This window comes from Haliotis rubra, unplaced genomic scaffold (assembly GCF_003918875.1).
Source record: "Haliotis rubra isolate DU_JTF1 unplaced genomic scaffold, ASM391887v1 Scf1235, whole genome shotgun sequence".
Lineage (NCBI taxonomy): Eukaryota > Metazoa > Mollusca > Gastropoda > Lepetellida > Haliotidae > Haliotis > Haliotis rubra.
Genome location: NW_025765154.1, coordinates 126,283 through 147,212, shown reverse-complemented (window position 1 = coordinate 147,212; position 20,930 = coordinate 126,283). Strand labels below are relative to the sequence as shown.

Here is a 20,930-nt window from a genome sequence, read left to right as displayed (position 1 = left end):
GTACATCCTTTTCCTCACTTTCCAAGCAGTGATAGTATTCAGTGGTGACCACTCATATATGTTCAGTTGAAAATATGGGTTGGAGGGATAGCATAGTGGTACAATCTCAAGAACCAGGTTCAGCTCCTGCATGACCACGATGTATGAGGATCTTTCTTAGTAACCCCACTGTAACTTGAATAATGCTGAGTTTCACATTAAACCATTCTCACTCACTCATTCATCACCAGGGGCGGTGGGGTAGTCTAGTGGTTAAAGCGTTTGCTCGTCACGCCGAAGACCTGGGCTGTATTCCCCACATGGGTACAATGTGTGAAGCCCATTTCTGGTGTCCCCCGCTGTGATATTACTGGAATATTGCTAAAAGCGGCGTAAAACCATACTCAATCACTCACTCATTCATCAGCATGTAATACACAACCAGCATCGAAAACTGTTTCAATATTTACAAAGATCGGCTATGTTACCCCGGCCTCATCTCCTAGTCATGCATGATTGGACCAACAGGTCCCCAGAAGTCAAACCAGCCCTCTCTGATGTTTGATAAGCGTTTGACAACAATTTGACACCTTCACCAATTCCCTGTCTGTTGTTTAACGGTCATAGACGATAACATCCTGGGGAACTTTTTACAGTTTCATCCAGTCAAGCATCCTGTACGCTCACTTCCTTCAACTGGGGCGCGCTCTGTTGACATGAAGACTAGGACAACACCACCCGTCCTCTGATTAGACGCTTGAAATTTGTCTTTGCAACGATACCCATTTTCGGACTGCTTGATTGGTTGGGCTCTCTGAAAAGTGTGTGGAAGTTTGCCGAGGTTTTCACTTAATAGCAGCCAAGCCTCTCCCCTTGTAAATTTGGATACCATCCACGCTTGCACTGTTGTACTGTATGTATAAGGTGTGGCTAGCTTTCCACCGCCTATTCACAGGGCGAGAGGGAAGTGTAAGGATGCACATGTCTAGTGCAACTGCCGACGATTTTGCCTGGTTATACTGGGAACAACAGACTAAAGTAGGTTTTGGTGAATTTTTTTTTCAAAATGGTTAAACTACAGAGATTATTTTTATTACATGTTTATGAATTTTGTTTGTGCTTATTTGTTAATTAATTGAGGAGACATTAATGATGTCTGCTAGAAATTTGAGGGAGTGTTAGTTTTACTTAATAGCTTTATCATGAGTTTTCTGGCAACTTTGGTAGAATTCTGTAGTATGTGGTGATTATGGAATAAAATATCACTCACACATTACTGATAAATTGGATAGAAATTCTTATGTTTCCCTAGGTGTGTACATGTCAAAAGAATATTTAAAAACACAAAAATAGTATTAAAAATTTCCTTGGAAGAGGATTTGCATCGCAGGAATAGGTAACCAAGAGACCCGACACAGAATTTGATAGTGTAGATTTAAGAAACCTCAACGTGAAAAAGCACATATTCACAGCACACCAGGAGCTGAAAGTCTGCAGGCGGCTCGCTGGCCAACGACCCGTGAAGTGTATCACGCTCCACTTGTGCTGTCGTCACTTTCCTGTCAAATGACTAACTCCTTGTGGAGTCACCTACTCAATACAATATTTCATGTATGTGCGGCTGACTCCAACATGGTGATACCTCGGTGTGCTTGCTGCCAGACTCCGTACATGGCCGATGTGAGTTGACATTATCCCGTGTGACTATCACAATCACAACGTCCTTCTACCATATATCGTGTAAATATAATCCTCTCTGGGGGGTTGTGCTCTTGCATGGTGGGCTCATGTGAGTGTACATGGTATTGTTTGAGCGTGATGACGATTTCTGAGATCATTTCCACAGTATTGTATCTGTGATTGAAGTTGGTATGTGTGATACTGGTACATGAACTGACGTTAGTTGTTTTATTGCAGCCACAGACCGAACCTGTTGACCTGTCTGTCAAGCGAACACTAGGACTACCAGAGTTTGTAGCAGATATGCATGTGCATCAAGGCTTGGATTTACGCGTTGGAAGAAAAGGTGGGATATCTGTATGTCTGTGATGCTAAGGTTGATGTTAAGTGTCTGTACATGTAATGACTGTTATACAATGTGCATATGTGGATTTGATGGGGGATAAATATACTGTTGAAAAATTGGAGGTATATAAAGAAATTATAAAAGCTTTAAATTTGATTGAAAACCGAACATGTTCTATAATAAACACATTATTAAGATTTAAGAAAAATTACATACTGTGTTGGAAAATCAGAGGTATATAACAAAATTATAATAGCTCTAAATTTGATTTAAAACCGAATGCATTCTATCATAACCACATTATTAAGATTTAAATATAATACATACTGTGTTGGAAAATCAGAGGTATATAACATGATTATATACCTCTGAATGACTTTAATTAACCAATCACAATCCAGTATTTACTGAAGTTATGGTAGAATGCTATGTATCTGACGATCATCTGGATTAAGTCATTAAGTTGATGTATATCTGTAGACCAACTAGCTGTACTTTCAAAGATTTTATATCTGTATATTGGTGTCATAAAATTGATTTATCTCTCTCACAGAAATATCTGCGTTTTCAATGAGTGAAAATATAAATTTGTTTAAAAATTCGCTGAAGGTCATGAAGTGGATATATATCTGTACAGAAATGTATTTTGAAAGAGTGGATAAATATGTGTATAGCAAATAGCTGTAGGTATAAAGAAATTTGTATGCATCCATATATCACTTGGTATAATTTGTTCAGTGGATATATATGTTTATAACAACCAGCTGTAGGTAAAAAGATTTATGTATCTATCCATATTTCACCTACGTATAATTCATTAAGTGGATATATATGTGTATAACAACTAGGTGTTTTGAAATATATATATATGTGTGTACAGCAACTAGCTGTAGGTAAAAAGATTTGTGTATCTATCCATATTTCACCTAGGTATAATTCATTTATGTGTGTATCCATATAACTTAGCTATATTTCATAGATTGCTGAGAGCGGCGTATAACTAAACTCACTCACTCATAAAGTGGATATATATGTGTACAGCAACTAGATGTAATGTTGAGAGAGTTTATAGCAAATACCTGTATGTAAAAAAAGTTTATGTATCCATGTAATGCCTACATGTAGTTCATAAACTAGAGTATCTGTGCAGAATCATTGTGTATATGTGAGCACCTGTGTTTCTTCGTTATAAACTGGACAGTTCGATTGCTGGATATAAATATATGGCATAGAATTAAGTTGGTAATCAGGAATGAAATGTAACAAATAAATATTGTAAAGCATTTAATGTGGCATCTTTATTTCTGGGACTAAATTAATTATTAATACTTATACTTTATTCATTATTGTTAACGATTCTAAAACAAATGAATGGAGAATGTCTGAACATCCTGTGAAACTTGATCATTTAACAGGTACATTGTGTTTTCTCATTTCTTGAATGATAATTTTTTCAGAGATTTTTGAGAATATGTATAAAGTAAGAAATGATTAGCTATTTCTAAACAGGAGCAACACTTTATAAGGCTGATACAGACATTAATTACCTCCTCTCGTAGAAGATAGAATAGGTTGGGTTTTCCTTAAAACTATCACGTGTGAGTTTTTGTTGAAACTTAGTATTGGAAACATGGCAGAAGAAAACCGTGTGGAACACAACCGTAATGCAGGGTGTGGGAGTGGCTGCTGTTTATGCCCAAGCTTGCTAACTTCCTTGCAGGGCCACACCTGAACTTGGTTACATTCCTCTCTCACGTCCCATCACTATTGGTACAGGGACCAAACACACCTTCACACTGTTTGATGGTTGGTTTGAGTTTCGAATTGCTGTGTTCCATCCCAGAAGTATTTGTTATCTGTAGTGTCTTTTCATTTAACAGATTGATTGCCTTTTAACATTTTAGGAGTAAGTTTGAAATGTTAATGTGATGTGTTTTCCTACTTGATAAGCAGATGGTGATAAATGTTGTTTAGCATAAGATACAGTTTACTTTTAGTGTTACCGTACTGCCTCCTTTTTGTGTTGCTCGAATTTGAAATGATGTCTTCTATCTTCCATCTTCTTGGGGGTGGTGGGTAGCCTAGTGACAGGTTATGACCCGGTTCGATTCCCCACATGGGTACAATGTGTGAAGCTTTCTGGTGTTCCCCCGCAGTGATATTGCTGGAATATTGCTAAAAGCGGCGTAACACTAAACTCACTCACTCACTCACTTCTATCTTCTTGGTACCCCTTATACAGCATGGTAACTGCTGTGAAGGAAGAGTTGGGTGGCTTCCCCAGTTATTGCTGTTTAGTCATTGTATGAAGCTATCTCAGCTCTAAGGTGATCGTAACTCCGATACCCTAATGTAGAATTCCCACAGTCCTAGCGCTGATGTTGGAGTAGCCTAGTGGTTAAAGTGTTGGCCCGTCATGCCAAAGACCCGGGTTCAAATCCCCACATGAGTACAATGAGTGAAGCCCATTTCTGGTGTCCTCTGCCGTGATATTGCTGGAATATTGCTAAAAGCAGCGTAAAACCCAACTCAGTCAGTCAGTCATCATGCCTTATGCCGGGTTATGTTTATTAACCAGATTAATTACTGTAATTATTGTAATAAGTGCACAGGGAGTGTTAAAAATTGATGAATGGAGTGCATACTTAAACCATAGGTGACAATATGAATTTTTCAAGGATTGTATTGTTGTCAAAATACTTAATCTAAATGCCAATGAAATTGAAACGGTAGGATAGCGATTACTAGGCAGTGATGTATCCATGCTACAAACACCAAACACCTGTTTTTTATAAATAATGTGCATTATACACAAGAAAATATGGACTGTCAAAAACATCAGTAGGGGCACCTTTTCAGATTACTTACCACTTACCAGTTGGTTTAGAAGGCACTCAGTAAAGCCAATATGGGGTGTGTGGTGTGGGGTGGGGTGTGTGTGTGTGGGGTTGGGTGTCTGTGTGTGTGTGTTAGCCTAGTGGTTAAAGCAATCGCTCGTCACGCCGAAGACCTGGGTTGGATTCCCCACATGGGTACAATGTGTGAAGCCCATTTCTGGTGTCCCCCGCCGTGATATTGCTGGAATATTGCTAAAAGCGGCATAAAACCGTACTTACTCAGTACATCCAATAGAGTTTGTGTGGATCATAATGGCTTTCCTACTTTGAATACATACTGCCTCATCGAATATAAATATAATGTCAGGTGTATGTGATCAATCCATAGGTGGTTGAAATGTGTGATACTGATGATTTTGTGTATTTATTGCCATGGATATTGCTTATTGCTCATGTTATCGACCACTAGTTTTAACAGCCTGGGTCCCGATCCACAAAGGCTTTTTAACGTTACGAACTGTCGTAACTCTGTAATTTATCATAAGCGCACAAATGTCGCAGTGCTGCGAGGCTTTGTGGATTGGGACCCTGGTCCAAATTGGGACAAGTCACTCACTCATGAACTGGGAACGGGATCCAAGCTGTTCTAGTTTGTGACTCACCTTGGAGGGTCTTGTTGAAACCAGTTGACAGCAATTGCCTGACATATTTACACGAAAATTGGGACTAAGATTTCCAACATGTTGAAGCAAAACATTTTTTTTTAGGCAGTCAAAACAATATCCAACAAGTGTTTGTTCTCCTGGCAAGACTATTTTCATTTGATTTTGGAAACACAAACAAAAACTGTTTTGCTCACTTAATTGAAATTTTGTAAGGTATGAATTGACTGATATTGCACCTGATTGTTTGTTATCATTTAGTAAACAATCATTGATACTTAAAGGCAGATTGTTGTTCTATGACAGTGTTGTTTTGTTTGATTTATTCATGTTATGTAATGTATTGTCTTGTTCCAAAAACTTCTATCACTTTCGGCTTTCTTCCAACGATAACCAGACGATGTCATTTATCAGGAATAATGTTTTAAAGTGGCATTTAACTAAATTCACACACTAGAGTCACTACTGACCGTGCTGACATCTCAAAGATTACCAATAGGCATATTATTAATGTTTGAAAGGTATTATTGAATTTATATTATAAATGACAATATCAGAATATTGTCTGATTTTGTCCAGATAGAAGTTCAAGAGGTGAATTTAAGGAGTGAGTGAATGAGTTTAGTTTACGCTGCTTTTAGCAATATTCCAGCAATATCACGGCAGGGGACACCAGAAATGGTCTTCAGACATTGTACCTATGTGGGGAATCGAACCCGGGTCTTCAGTGTACTGAGCTTATGCTTCAACCATTAGGCTACCCCACCACCCTGATGTAGCCAAATGGTTGCAGTAAATGTTACCCAAAAGAAATCAATCAGAATCAAAAGGTTTTTTTCAATTCAATCACACAAAATGAATCAAAGCATAATTCAATACTATAGATCATATAACTCAAAAATGCTGCAACTTGGCATGAGGTGCCCCTTCTTTGGATGCAGGGACTGGGTTTGAATCACAGTTCCATCTTAGTTATTATTCTAGGATTGCCAGCACCATACCAATGCTCATGGGTTTTACTGGAGTGGTAACTGTCTGAGACTTTCATCACTTTCAGATTTCTTCCCATATTAAGAGGTACTTTGGCATAGCCTAGAGGTTAAAGCATTTGCTAGTCATGTTGAAGACCTGGGTTCGATTCTCCATGTGGGTACAGTGTGTGAAACCCACTTTTTGTGTCTCCTGCTGTGATATTGCTGGAATATTGCTATAAACAGCATAAAACCCTTCTCACTCACTCATTCAAATGTCTGCTTTAATTATACAATGTATGTTTAAAACAACATGGTGAACTATGGACCAATCATCATGGGGGAAACAGAAAATTCCTACATTTGAAGCTTTCTTCCTTGTACCCTTTTATCACAAAATCACACAGCTTTGTCAAGTCTGGAAAACTTTGTATTATGTCCTATCAAAGAGATAATGTATATTTAAACATTGTTGGTATTATTATAGCAGTCTTTATTCCCTGAACTCTTTCAGGTCATATTTGACCAAAGTGAATTTATCCTCAAGTTGCAGATTATATATTCAGGCATAGACCATGGTCTGTGAGGTCCATGGAATGTCAGAACTGCAGAAATTCATTCCATTCACCAACGTTTGTTGATTTTACTTCAATTTTACCCAAACCTGCTTTTTGGCACATATTTTGGCAGTATATCAACCACACAAGTACGAGTATGTTGCTGGTAACATAGACCGTCCACCGTAACTCTTTTGTGCATCGCTGACAAATAGAATGGGTAATATGCAATACTGTATACTAAATCAGAATGATATCTGAAATTTTTATATTTTTTTTTTCTAAATCTTACTAATCATATCTTTTACCTGATTATCTTTTATCTGTCTGAAATTTTTATATTTTTTTTCTCTAAAACTTACTAAATCAGAATCATATCTTTTACCTGATTATCTTTTATCTGTCTGAAATTTTTATATATTTTTTCTAAAACTTATTTCTCACCTTAATGACCTTTGCGGCAGCACTGAGTCATATACAGTTGTCCATAAACCTGCCGGTAATGTCACTCCCGACAGTGCAATTGACAAAGAAGGACCTTGAGCGTCATTGCCAAATGTGGAATATCTACAGTCTGTTTCAAATTATAATAAGAATGAATTGGAAGTTTCTCAACAAAGAGTGAGTGAGTTTGGTTTTACGCTGCTTTGAGCAATATTCCAGCAATATCACGGCGGGGAACACCAGAAGTGGGCTTCACACATTGTGCCCTTGTGGCGAATCAAATCCGGGTCTTCGGTGTGACGAGCGAACATCTTAACCACTTGGCTACTCTATTGCCCTTCTCAACAAAGAGGGTTGAGAAGTCATTAAAATTACTTCCAACAGCAGTGTCATTTGGAGGGATGTTCAATATGCAGTGTTTTTATTCATTTCTTTGCTCCTTGTCTATTTGCATAAAGGATACAGATTTCTTGTATTAAATCCTATGATATTGTTGGTATTGTATAGTTGTTCATGTTGTCAGTGACCACTTAGACTGTTGTATTTGTTTATTCATTCTGGGCGATGATATTAAATAATCTCATTGAAATCAGATCTCAGTGCTTGTTGCTCTGTTGGCTGGGATGATATATGTCATATACCTGGCTGTGTTGGCTAGGATGATATATGTCTTATACCTGGCTGTGTCGGCTAGGATGATATATGTCATATACCTGGCTGTGTCGGCTAGGATGATATATGTCATATACCTGGCTGTGTCGGCTAGGATGATATATGTCATATACCTGGCTGTGTTGGCTGGGATGATATATGTCATGTACCTGGCTGTGTTGGCTGGGATGATATATGTCATATACCTGTCTGTGTTGGCTAGGATGATATATGTCATATACCTGGCTGTGTTGGCTGGGATGATATATGTCATATACCTGGCTGTGTTGGCTGGGATGATATATGTGATATACGTGGCTGTGTTGGCTGGGATGATATATGTCATGTACCTGGCTGTGTTGGCTAGGATGATATATGTCATATACCTGGCTGTGTTGGCTAGGATGATATATGTCATATACCTGTCTGTGTTGGCTGGGATGATATATGTCATATACCTGGCTGTGTTGGCTGGGATGATATATGTCATATACCTGGCTGTGTCGGCTGGGATGATATATGTGATATACGTGGCTGTGTTGGCTGGGATGATATATGTCATATACCTGGCTGTGTTGGCTGGGATGATATATGTCATATACCTGTCTGTGTTGGCTAGGATGATATATGTCATATACCTGGCTGTGTCGGCTGGGATGATATATGTCATATACCTGGCTGTGTGGGCAGGGATGATATATGTCATATACCTGTCTGTGTTGGCTGGGATGATATATGTGATATACGTGGCTGTGTTGGCTGGGATAATATATATGTCATATACCTGGCTGTGTTGGCCTGTCATATACCTGGCTGTGTTGGCTGGGATGATATATGTCATATACCTAGCTGTGTTGGCTGGGATGATATATGTCATATACCTACCTGTGTTGGCTGGGATGATATATGCCAGTATACCTGGCAACAAGTACAGTAATGTAAGTTAGACATGGCAAATCATGACTTTATTCATTTCGACAGTTTTTATGTATCTGTATCTAACAATGACATATTCAAGTAACTACAGATAAATTGTTCTTGAATGTAGGTAACTACAGATGAAAAGGGTCATTGTGGTTGAACTAATACAGTCATGAGACTGAATAAATGGCTCTTTGCTGCATACAAAATGTGGAACTGATTCTATGTTTTAAAATGATATCAATTCATGCTCAGATGGGTTCAAACAGTTCACCAGGATTCCCCAACTCCTAACCTGCATTTCAAATATCGGAGACCGGAGCTAAAGCTCTAAATGGAACTAATGCAGGGTATTTATTGTTAGGAATAATTCCTTTAAATATGCATTTGACTAATATACATTAATTCATCTGAAAATGCCTGTGATAGAGAATTGAAAAAAACACCCCTGATATTATTCCAAATGGGAGGGAAGTGTGTCCCTGGTGAATGTATATAATTATTTATCACATACAAAGGAGGGAAATACGAAGATGTATAGAGAAGGTTTAATGACAGAGTGGTTTGAATATCCTCTTTATGGCGCATGTTGCCTGGTAAGTGGCGAGTATGGACGTCAAAACATGACAGCGTTGTCAACCATGACCTGTTAAGTCTTGTGTGATATTTTAATAATGATTTGAAAGAAGTCGGAGTGCCTACTTTTGAGGAATTGGCCAAACAATAAGAATGGAAAGTTCAGTCAAGCTTACTTTCAACATGTTTCAGGCATTCTTTCTTGGTCTTACGTTCGGATGCATTTATAAAGATTTTCATTATTTGATGCATAGTCATTTCACAAATGTGGTAAGACGAATATTTTTTGAAATTGTATTTTTTATATTTTTTTTCTTTCCGAGTCTGTTTATTCCTTATAATTAAATTACGAAAGAAGCTCCTGAATAGGCCAATATAGGATAACTGGCTCTTTAACTTCATTTCATTCTGTTTTTGTGTTTGATTGCATAAGAGTATATTTTTCTAAATTGTTTTCTAAATTATATTTTAATCACCAAGCCCAATTGTACAGAACAAAAACTGTAAACCAGTTGAACTAATGAATTTTGTATGGGATTAACAGATGCCTAGTAGCTTGAAGCGAGTCTGTACTAGGTATAGAGGGTCAGTTAGCCAGATCTTGATGGAGAGTGTTCATGACAGTTGAGTGTTTATTTGGTTGAATATGGTACAAGATGGATGTAAGATATTTGCAAAGCATTTCCACCAGATGAAGCTAAGTCTTTTGTATAACTGGGATTAAATTGTCTTGCAGATGAAGATCACCCGAATGTCTCTGTCGAATCTGTCAATAAAATCGGCTCCGCAGCTCTTCTGTCTCTGAGGAGGATAAAAGAAGCATCCGAGTAAGTGACAAATGTGTCTTCCTCCAGATTATTGTAGTAAGTAGATGTGCAAGAGGAACTGAAAAGATGGTCGAGCCAAGTTTGTGAATGTTTAGGTCGTACCATCACAGACCTCGGTAATAAACTCGCATTGTAAAAATGTTCCATTTTTTTTAAAACAGGCTCATGTGTGTCCAGTTGTATGTGTTGAATTTGAATTTTCTCAAGCATGTCAGAATATGATTGGTTTTAATAAATGAATTAATTAAGCTGGATTATATGTTATGTAATATATATGTTTTACCTTGATACTGTCAATTTGCTGCTCTTATTGTAGTAAGTGAAAATATATTCGACTTCACAATTCACAGTTAGATTCTCTTAATTTGTTAAGTAATAGTATGTGTTCACACACTTACTTAAAATTAATGGGTCATCAATATTTTGTGGGCAGTTATTCTCACAATGTCTGTATTCAGATGACAGAAGGCCAATCTTATGCTTACTTATTATTCATTCTCTAAGTGCATTTCAACTCATACTTCACGAATAAATTATTTTAGTTTGCAAAATCTACTAATATTTCTGCTGAAGAGTCATAACATGGACATTGCATGTTTTGAATGCTAACATGGCATTTAAGCACCGCTTTCAAGAGGGCTGTTCTTAAAATCCATTTCTGTTTTTCAGGCAGTTCAAATATTTAGAAAATGGAGGGCCAAAGAGTTCCTACCCGGTGACAATGGTTAGTAAGACAGATCCCTACTCAGACAGTCAGAAAAAACGGAGAGTCCATCGATGTGACTTTGAAGGCTGCATGAAGGTTTACACAAAGAGCTCTCACTTAAAAGCACATCGAAGAACACATACAGGTGAGCAACACTGATTTTGTTTGCCTGGGATATCGTAGGGGCTTTCTTTTACAGTGATGACTATATTTAAAGATACCCATGACGATATGGGTTAGAATTGGTCTTCAGAAACTCAGCGACTAATGAGTTTGGATGGTCAGGCTTGCTGACCTAGTTGACACCTGTCATCGTATCCCAGTTGCGTTGATCGATGCTCATGCTGTTGATCACAGGATTGTCTGATCCAGACTTAATTATTTACAGACCACTGCCATATAGCTGGAATATTTCTGATTGCAAACAAACAAACTACAAACAAACAAACTATTACCAGGCATGTTTTGAATGCTTTGAATCCAACCTGCCAGCTGACCAAATCCAGGTCTGTGTTAAAGTGCGATGAAACCGTAACATACCAGTCATGTGTGTAATATTACTTCAAGAGGGTATTCAGCCAAGTTAACAATGATGCCAGTATGCGAGAGCAGTCTTGAAACCACCTGTATTGAATTGGTCCCCCTGAATCTGTCGAATGTGTTTGTTCAGCCATCTACTGAGAATGTCAAGGTGTTACGATGACTGTGTGCTGTTCCGCCCCCAGCAGTTGCAGCGAGAATGACAGCTGTCTACTCGATTGTATGCTTTGACGTTAGTTTGTAAATTATTAACTGGTTATACAGACAGTCAAAGGAAGACTCCGTTAGATGGGAAGAGAGTGTCAAAATTTGGATATTTTTTGCGTTCAGTGAATGAGAATAGTTGTTCAGGATAAGGATGGAAACGGAGGGACCTAGTTAGAGCTGGGAATATTTGCTGACAAAGAAATAGTTACAGCATTATTTCACCCAGCATAGTAAAATTATTATTTTCGTATTAACACTTTTTTCAAGTTTAAGGCAAATGCTATTTTTAGTTATTCAATTTTTGTTACATGAAGGTGTTTTTGTTAAATGTTACTTCAATTGCACTTGTGATATTAACTTCTGAAGAATATGTATAGGAATAATGACCGGTCAGTAATGATGATATTTTGTTACAATAGTCAGGCGTGTGGAGTTTTTTGTAATTCAACTCCTTTCGCCTTCTGTGTCATGATGTATCCACCATTCAATTTTGTACACCCTGCTATTAATGCAGGGGCGATGTGGTAGCCTTGTGGTTAAAGCATTTGCTAGTTACACCGAAGATCCGGGTTTGATTCCCCACATGGGTACAATGTGTGAAGCCCATTTCTGGTGTCCCCTGCTGTGATATCGCTGGAATATTGCTAAAAGCGGCATAAAACCGTACTCACTCACTATTAATGCAAGTAACTCTCACACGAACTGATACCACCATACTACAACTTCGTGGGTTGGATTCAGCACACGTAACCGTGTGTGGACTGTAGACAGCTGGACCCTCTCTCTCACACCATGCAACTGTCATCCACTTTCACAAAACGATCTTACGACATGACTGTTGTCAGGCATGTGCTTTAACTAACTGTTGTTAGTTTTACGCCGCTCTCAGCAATATTCCAGCTATATGGTGGCGGTCTGTAAATAATCGAATCTGGACCAGACAATCCAGTGATCAACAGCATGAGCATCGATCTACACAATTGGGAACCGATGACATGTGTCAACCAAGTCAGCGAGCCTGACCACCCGATCCTGTTAGTCGCCTCTTACGACATGGGTTACTGAAGATCAATATTCTAACCCAGATCTTCATGGGTGCATGTGCTTTGACAATATTTGCAACAGTTGCAATGAAGTTGGCTCTCTGCAAACAGGCCCAGGATTTTCAAACATACTGACGCGTTTAAGGGCAAATATTTGTGAGAGTTTTAAGTTCTTTGATTCTAGTACTTATATAAAGATTTTAGTAAACAAAATGTTATTTTGGAGATTTCAGTCTGTCAGGTTTCTGTGAACCTTAACATTAGTAAAAGGAGTGTTTTGAAAGGGAAAACTTCATTTTGTATTCAGCGTCTTAAGATAAATTCCTTTTTTGTGTTATCTAAAACAAAATAAATAGTAAAGATTTATTATCAGTATTCAAATACTTCTTAACGTGGTTACTTTTTAAACCAAAATTGTTTTGATTAATAATTTGAGTTACCCAATGAATTAGTTGTAAAAAAATTACAATCGAAAGCATTTTCTAACGAACATGATTCATTGCTCGTAGTTCAAACACTTAAAGGGATAACGTTGTTGAATTATAATTTCCTTAGTTAAGCCTTCGCTGTATTGGTGTGTACTGAGTAAATATCAAACTCAAATAGAAACTGAATATGTGTAGTCTCCTGACGCCTCCACAAGTACAAATTACCTTTTTAACATTCAGATATGTCTTCATTTTGTACACATACATTTCCACTGCATATAGCCGAGAGTGAAACAGTTTTCAGAGGATTTTGTCGGCTGAAAGGAAAGAGGATGAAGTACTCGTTAAGCTTGGTGTTCACTCAAGTAGTGTTACATTCTGTTGCTTGTATTTACTCACATTTGCGTCAACTTTGCCATGTTTTCTGTATTGCATCCAGTCTTTGCATTGACACAAGCCCCCAGAATAAGCCCGAAGGAAGTATTCATTTGACCGCACCCTATGTACTTTTAGGGGCTGGGTTGTAGACAAAATTGAAACTTGATGTCAGGTGGTTCTTGGCATATTCTAACTAAAGTTGAAAGTTTAGTTTTATCTGAAATTAAGTTTTTGATAAAATGAAACACATTTTTTCAAATATGAGATTTGATATGCAGTTAATTGTGTGTCTGCCCTATGAAATATTGAACAATTGTCACAAAATTGCCTTGAATTTAGTATGACAAATACCATATCATGATCAAAGTATCATGTAATGTGATATGCTTTGAAACAGTTTGGAACATCTGTCATCGGTATTTTGGTTTTGTAAGACTTCACTTCAATATTTCCTGCAGTTATTGAATATTTATGACCCGTGAAGATGTGGGTTAGAATTGATCTTTAGTAACCCATACTTTTCATAAGAGACGACTGACGGGATCGGGTGGTCAGGCTCGCTGACTGGGTTGACACATGTCATCGTATCCCAGTTGCGTAGATTGATGCTCATGCTGTTGATCACTGGATTGTCTGGTCTCGATTATTTACAGACTGCCACCATGCACCTGGAATATTGCTGAGTGCAGCGTTAAACAACAAAGAATATGATTTGTCAGTTTGAGGACCATGTTCTTGATAACAAAATGTGCAACTACCATGTGTGTTTCTCCACCAGGTGAGAAGCCATATGTGTGCAACTGGGAGGGCTGTACCTGGAGGTTCGCACGATCAGATGAGCTGACGAGGCACTACAGAAAACACACAGGAGACAAACCCTTTAAATGTCAAGTCTGCGATCGAGCATTTTCTCGGTCAGACCACCTCTCACTGCATATGAAGAGGCACTGAAGGTAAGAACAATCAGATTATTTTTTTAATTTTGTGAAGGAATTCAATTTTTTATAGACATACTGAAAGACGTTAGAAAATGGTACTTGTTGTTGCCCAGCCGGGAGGCATTAGAAGATAAAACAAGAAATGGCCAGGTTTTGGTCCGTATCATACAGCTGAGTTGGTATTCCTGTTAAACTGATGTATCTCAGAGCTGACACTTAAAGAAGTCTAGAAACTGTATGGGGCGGTGGTTCAAGCGTTCGCTCGTCACGCAGTATCATGCAACTGAGTTGGTATTCCTGTTAAACTGACGTGGTATCTCAGAGCTGACACTTAAAGAAGTCTAGAAACTGTATGGGGCGGTGGTTAAAGCGTTCGCTCGTCACGCAGTATCATGCAGCTGAGTTGGTATTCCTGTTAAACTGACGTGGTATCTCAGAGAGCTGACACTTAAAGAAGTCTAGAAACTGTACAGGGCGGTGGTTAAAGCATTCGCTTGTCACGCTGAAGACCCGTGTTCGATTCCTTACAGTGTGGGAGGTCCATTTCTTGTGTCCCCCCCACCATGATATTGCTGGAATATTGGTCAAAGCGGCGTAAAACTCACTCACTCACTAGAAATTGTACAGGCTGTCGAATGCACAACTGCATTCACATTTCTATGTGGACCCGTGAAGATCCGGGTTGTAATTGTTGTTCAGCAACCCATGCTTGACAGATAGAATGGGTTGGTTGTTCTGTTAAGTATGTACTCTAAGGTCCGTGAAAGAGAACACATTGGGCTAACTCATGAGGTGTAGTATCTGCATCAGTTACTAGTTTTGCTTTCTTCCTTCAAACACAAGCATATTATAACAATACGTCCAGGTCCCAACCTAACCCTCACCCTAAATATCTAGATGTTTAACACAGTAAGTAGATGACTGAAAAATTGAATAAGATCAGTGTTAGTGTATGTCGTAGTGAAAAACATATCCATGCATTCAAGTTTATTGATATTTTACGAGACGTATCTTTGACATACATAGGTGTTCAAAAGTGTGATGGATGTAGAATTACGGCTTTTCCAGAGCCACCCAAAAAACTTGTTAAAACTCAGAAAGGGAAGACGAGGTGGCTGACCTAAATGAAACATGTTTTAGGCAGAGAGTCGTTGTTTGTTTTTTGCCGGGAATTTGTGTGCATTTAATTACGATCTGAGCACCAGAGTGCAGGTGTGCCAGCCCGTACTCATTGATGCAAACTCACCCGTCACACCCTTCTTGGACCAACATGGTGGTCCCTCCCTATTTGACCCAGAGAGTTACCTTCCCTTGCTTTTGCTTTGATCCTGTTTGTTTTATCTTCTTGGGATAAATAATTGGTTTAGAATTAGCGTAGGAGTGATTATAATTGGTCTCTGATTGATGTTTAGTCGAAAGTTTCCCCACCCACAATGCATTGTGTGAAAGCTGTAGTGCAGTTAAGGTTTTGCCATAGGCGATTTGTGGAGGTTCGTGCTTCTGTCTAAGTGTTGACACTGGTGTTGGGGAGTTGAGCCCAGCTCATTAGGTCAGTTGTTGATGACCACTGTTGTGGACACGTTCAGACAATGGCCTTCACCTTTCTGAGACAACAGAGTAGATGGCTACACCCTGTTGTCCAGTTTGCACAGATTTAATCAGGCAGACGCGTACTCAACCAACACAATTCCCGCTTTCAGGACTTGACCAGTGTTTGGGGTACCTGACCCCTGTCTATGCAGGATCTTTAAGAAGAATAAGTCGATGATGATGTCTCAGGAGTTCCGATTTTCCCTCATCACATGTTCAGTAACCAGACAGTGATGTGATAGCATTCGTACCTCCTATGTTACAGTATAGGAGGTACGAATGCTATGAGAAAAGTTACGATCTTAGGCTTATGAGAGCTTTGTGAAACGGGACCCTGAAATCTATTTGTTGTCACCCTATAGCAACTAGCAATAAACAAAAATCTGGTTAATTAAATAGATTAATTTCTTAAGTAATTATTGGCTGATGATCAGTTCCTGTTTATGCAAGGTATTTTTATGTAACACAATTGTCACTAGCAAACAGACAGAATCATTGTACAGCTGAAATATTGTTTAAAGAAGCATTAAAACACACTCACACATCACCTTGAACTGAAAGAATCCCTGTTATCCACAAAAGAGATATGATGTTTTTATCAAATCAGTTCGCTTACCCTTTTCATGAACATCTGGTGTCATCACTGATGTTCATAGGTCCCTTTTTATGATTTTCACAATAATTTTGCTCTTGACACCAATTGGAATTTATTTCTGAAGATAGTCAGTACGGGTATTTTTACGCTCTGACATGTTATATTCTGTTCCTATTTGGTAATTAATGATGTTCTTTGTCTTTCAGGTTGTGTAAATAAGCCTGATGGCTGTGCATCACCCCTAACCAGACCTACAAGTCTGTTGCCCAGGATGACCGCAACAAAATGGCCGCCTCCTCTTCTCACTGTACCGATGAATCGAGACTTTATTACCCAACTTTGAGGATGGTCGACATTAGGTGTCATCCGTGTGTGATAACCTCACTGGACCACCAGCCCGTCGTCTGGAGTCCAGAGCCCCTATGATTAGTGATCAAGAAAGTAGTTTCTTCTGCTGGAACTTAGTCATGAGGAAAACATTATCTACTGCTGCCTGTGATTCCAAGATGGTGGACCAGCTATCGTTTGTGATGACACTGCCCGCTTTTTTGCCATGAAAGAAAAATGGCTAACATGAGTGACCTTTGACCCTGCTGCTGATTGGTTGCTTCCATTTGAGTTTTACACAAGGATAGTTCTGTCCAGTTTGTTTGATGATCAATTTGTTGACATATATAAGCAGAGATAATATCTACATCATCTTCTAACCTCAGCCTGGTTTTTGAAGAAATAAGTTGTTGTATTTGAAGTTGATTTTTGTCTGATTGGGAGCAAGGATAGATTGTACATTGGCATTGTAATGTCTCAAGACTTATGTCTTCTTTTGTGTAGAGGTGAAATTTCATTGCCACATATTCAAGTAATATGGGAAATTATACAAACTGCTCAATATATCAACTGCTTAGACTAACAGTAACCACATGTTGCCCGCTAGATTGATGCCAAAGAAAGTTCATGAACGCAGATATTTCGAGCCTTGAAATATTACTGCGCTATGTGAACTCAACAAGACCACTATTGATGCTGAATGTGTTGAGTCGGTGACAAGATACAATGAAATATCACGTTGATATTCCCCATGACTGTATCAAAGGCTACATAGCTGAATATATTTATCATTGATAGGGGTTGTACATAATTTATAGCTTAGGGGATGATGATTTTTATGGAGTAGCATGTACAATGTGAATGTGCCGCCCCCTTCCTCCTCTAGTGGTTAAAGTGTTTGTTCGACAGGCTGTAGACCCGGGTTCGATTCCCCATATGGGTACAGTGTGAGCCAAATTCTGGTGTCCCCTGCCATGATGTTGCTGGAATATTGCTAAAAGCGGCGTAAAACCATAATCACTTACTCATGTACAAACTCATGTGTACAAAATTGATTTCTTCCCCCATATCAGCATCAACCCCCTTGCCATAAATTATGGTCCATCATAGATTGTAGTTTGCAAAAAACACAGCTGTTTCCTGTTCTTCATAGATATTTTCAGTAGGGCTGAAAAGCAAAATTATCAATGTAGCCTTTGACACTGCCCCTGTTTAAAAAAATGTCATATGCAGCTGTGATACTGTGTAATATTTTTGGAAGGAACTTAGTTTGAGGAACCTGTCTAAACACTTGTATTTTACTCATTTATGATAATTCATCATGTCTAAAGTCTCACAGGAACTTGATAATACTTGTTAATGTTTGGAACCAAGAACTTGGCAGATACACTAACTGCATTAAAAATTTTGAAATAATGTTCTTTGGATTTTAATGATGGCTGTTACCTAAAATTGAGATGTTTAAGTCCTGTGTATTTGTGTTGAAACAACAATGCAGATATCACAGTGGTCAACAGCATCATAATTCACTGTTCAGAGTCGTGTCCCTTTTTGTACCAGGATCTGCTGTCATTGTTTTGAATTCCATTCCACGCTCTCCTGAGTAATGATCCTTGGTCTTTCAAGAGAAAACCCATAGTGAGGATTCACAAGAACAGTGAAAGTCTATAACCTTCACTCCTCCATTGCTTAGCCAAAACACTAGTGATAAACCAGAAATACTATTCAAAGATGTGTTAAACACAGCTCGACAACTTGCCAAGGTCTTGGCTCTAACCGCTGACAGGCTTCAACATGGTGTGTGTCCTTCATGTAATGTACTTAAAGGGGCAAAGGGGTGATATTTTGATATATACATGTAATGCATCATCTGTTGTGTATTGTGTAACTTCTGATGGGTGTGTTATGCGATTTATAACATGGTTATGTACATTTCCGTGGTGACATGTGACCTGTCAATCAAACCATGACAACATTGTTATATATCTGTATACAATGTAGATATATTTCTGTCTATTGTGATATGTTACAAAATGTTCATGGTTGTACACAATTTGGTCCACTTTTTATACCACTTTTTGTATCCAATATTTAAATACAGATGCTTCCTTCTATGAAGATGAATGTAGAAGCTTAGATTAGTTCTGATTAGAAAATTTTCACTGTTTCGAACAACATTAGAAAAAACAGAAAAGTGAAAGTAACCAGAAATACTAGCAATGATTTTAGTGCTTTTACAGATTAACAAGGATTATTTAGTGATCACAGACCATCATGGTTACTTGGTCAAAAGTGTGTTTTAAGAACTGTCAAGAAAATATTCAAGAATAGACATGATTTCATGTTTTGAAGTTTTGAATTAGATTTGAATGGTTTTAAGTGTGAAATTGGACAGAATTGTGAAATAGTCACCTTGAGAAATACTACCTTTTTGATATTAAGTTAAACTTTGTATCATTGTCATGAGTGTGCTAGTCAGACTTTTACCCAACAGGGTTGTATATATTCATATATACAGCACAGGAAATGTCAACCAATATTTCATATGCTATAAACGTTATGATGTCAACTGACTGAAATAGACGGTTGTAGGTTGTTATTATCATTATATTGTTTCTAAAATGTATATGAAAGGAATTATAATAATTTTACTTGTGATCACTTCATGAATTAGTTCATCAAATCAAAACTAATAAAATATTGGAAGTAGCCTATAATGAACTGAGACTCCTGAACTGGATGTGGGTGTTTTAACAATTGATTTATAATGATAGATAATGCAAAGGTCATGGTAAACTGTCTCATACAATCTTGCCATGGTGATAAAAGTTAGTTCTTGCTTTGTAGTCTTGAGCAATCAATATTGTGCATATATTGCAGAGAAGAGTCTTGGAAGCTTCCGTGAAGATATGGAGGACAGAGTTATCTCCCTTTAAGACAATTTGTACATTAACAAATACAGATAATTATTGTGCCAAGTGTATTTCTGCTGACGAATGATACTTCCTTGTTTTATTTTCTATATGCTTTTAGCAGATTCACTGTACAGTGTATGTAACAGATTGATGTTATTCAGTTCCCAAACTGTGCAGAGCAATGTACAAATGCTGATCATGCAGAGATCATTATTTCTTTCACAGAGGACTTGTGTTAACAACCGCAAAACCTCTGCACCCATTTCTGCTGTTTTGTGGATAGATGTGTTTTAAGAGAAGGAAATTGTGTTTGCGAATGTTACTGTTGTTCAGAACCCTGTTTTTGTGATGGTTGCTAAAATCTTCCGATTATTTACTGCTGCTATTTATATATGTATTCATATAAAATTCAAGATGATTTATGGATAAAATAACTAAAACGGGTTAAAGTTTCAGGAGAAAGGCTCTGTGAAAATATTTTTGCCGTTTGTATTTATCGCCCAAAAAGTCACGGCGTCATCTATTAAGTTTATGCATGTAACGATGAAGTTGTTAATTCTGCTAATATATTTGGCATGAGAAGTGTTTTTACTTTTACACTGACATGGAGGCATGCACAGCGAGGAGGGAAGAACATTTCACCAGATTGACAGGTTTTATCCAATGTTCTGAAAAACCTGTGAGAAGAGTGGGTTTGGCCCTGAACAAATTTGTAGAAGATTTCCTCCAGGGGTGTGTATTTGAGCGACATATCCTGTCACTTTGGCAAATGACGCCGCGCGCGCCCATTCTAAATTCACCAAGTCTGTGTG

General features: G+C 38.1%; 1 protein-coding gene across 2 annotated transcripts in view; it reads left to right on the top strand.

Moving 5' to 3' along the window:
* Positions 1-18,078, top strand: part of LOC124266169 (Krueppel-like factor 12) — a 67,507-nt gene extending 49,429 nt beyond the window's left edge. For both annotated transcript variants that reach the window (XM_046700970.1, XM_046700971.1), the window contains 5 exons: positions 1,897-2,005; positions 10,361-10,451; positions 11,121-11,302; positions 14,532-14,706; positions 17,083-18,078. In XM_046700970.1, coding sequence (XP_046556926.1) covers positions 1,897-2,005; positions 10,361-10,451; positions 11,121-11,302; positions 14,532-14,704 — 555 coding nt within the window. In that variant the 3' untranslated portion in view covers positions 14,705-14,706; positions 17,083-18,078. The remainder of the gene's footprint in view (positions 1-1,896; positions 2,006-10,360; positions 10,452-11,120; positions 11,303-14,531; positions 14,707-17,082) is intronic.
* The last annotated feature ends 2,852 nt before the right edge of the window (positions 18,079-20,930 follow it).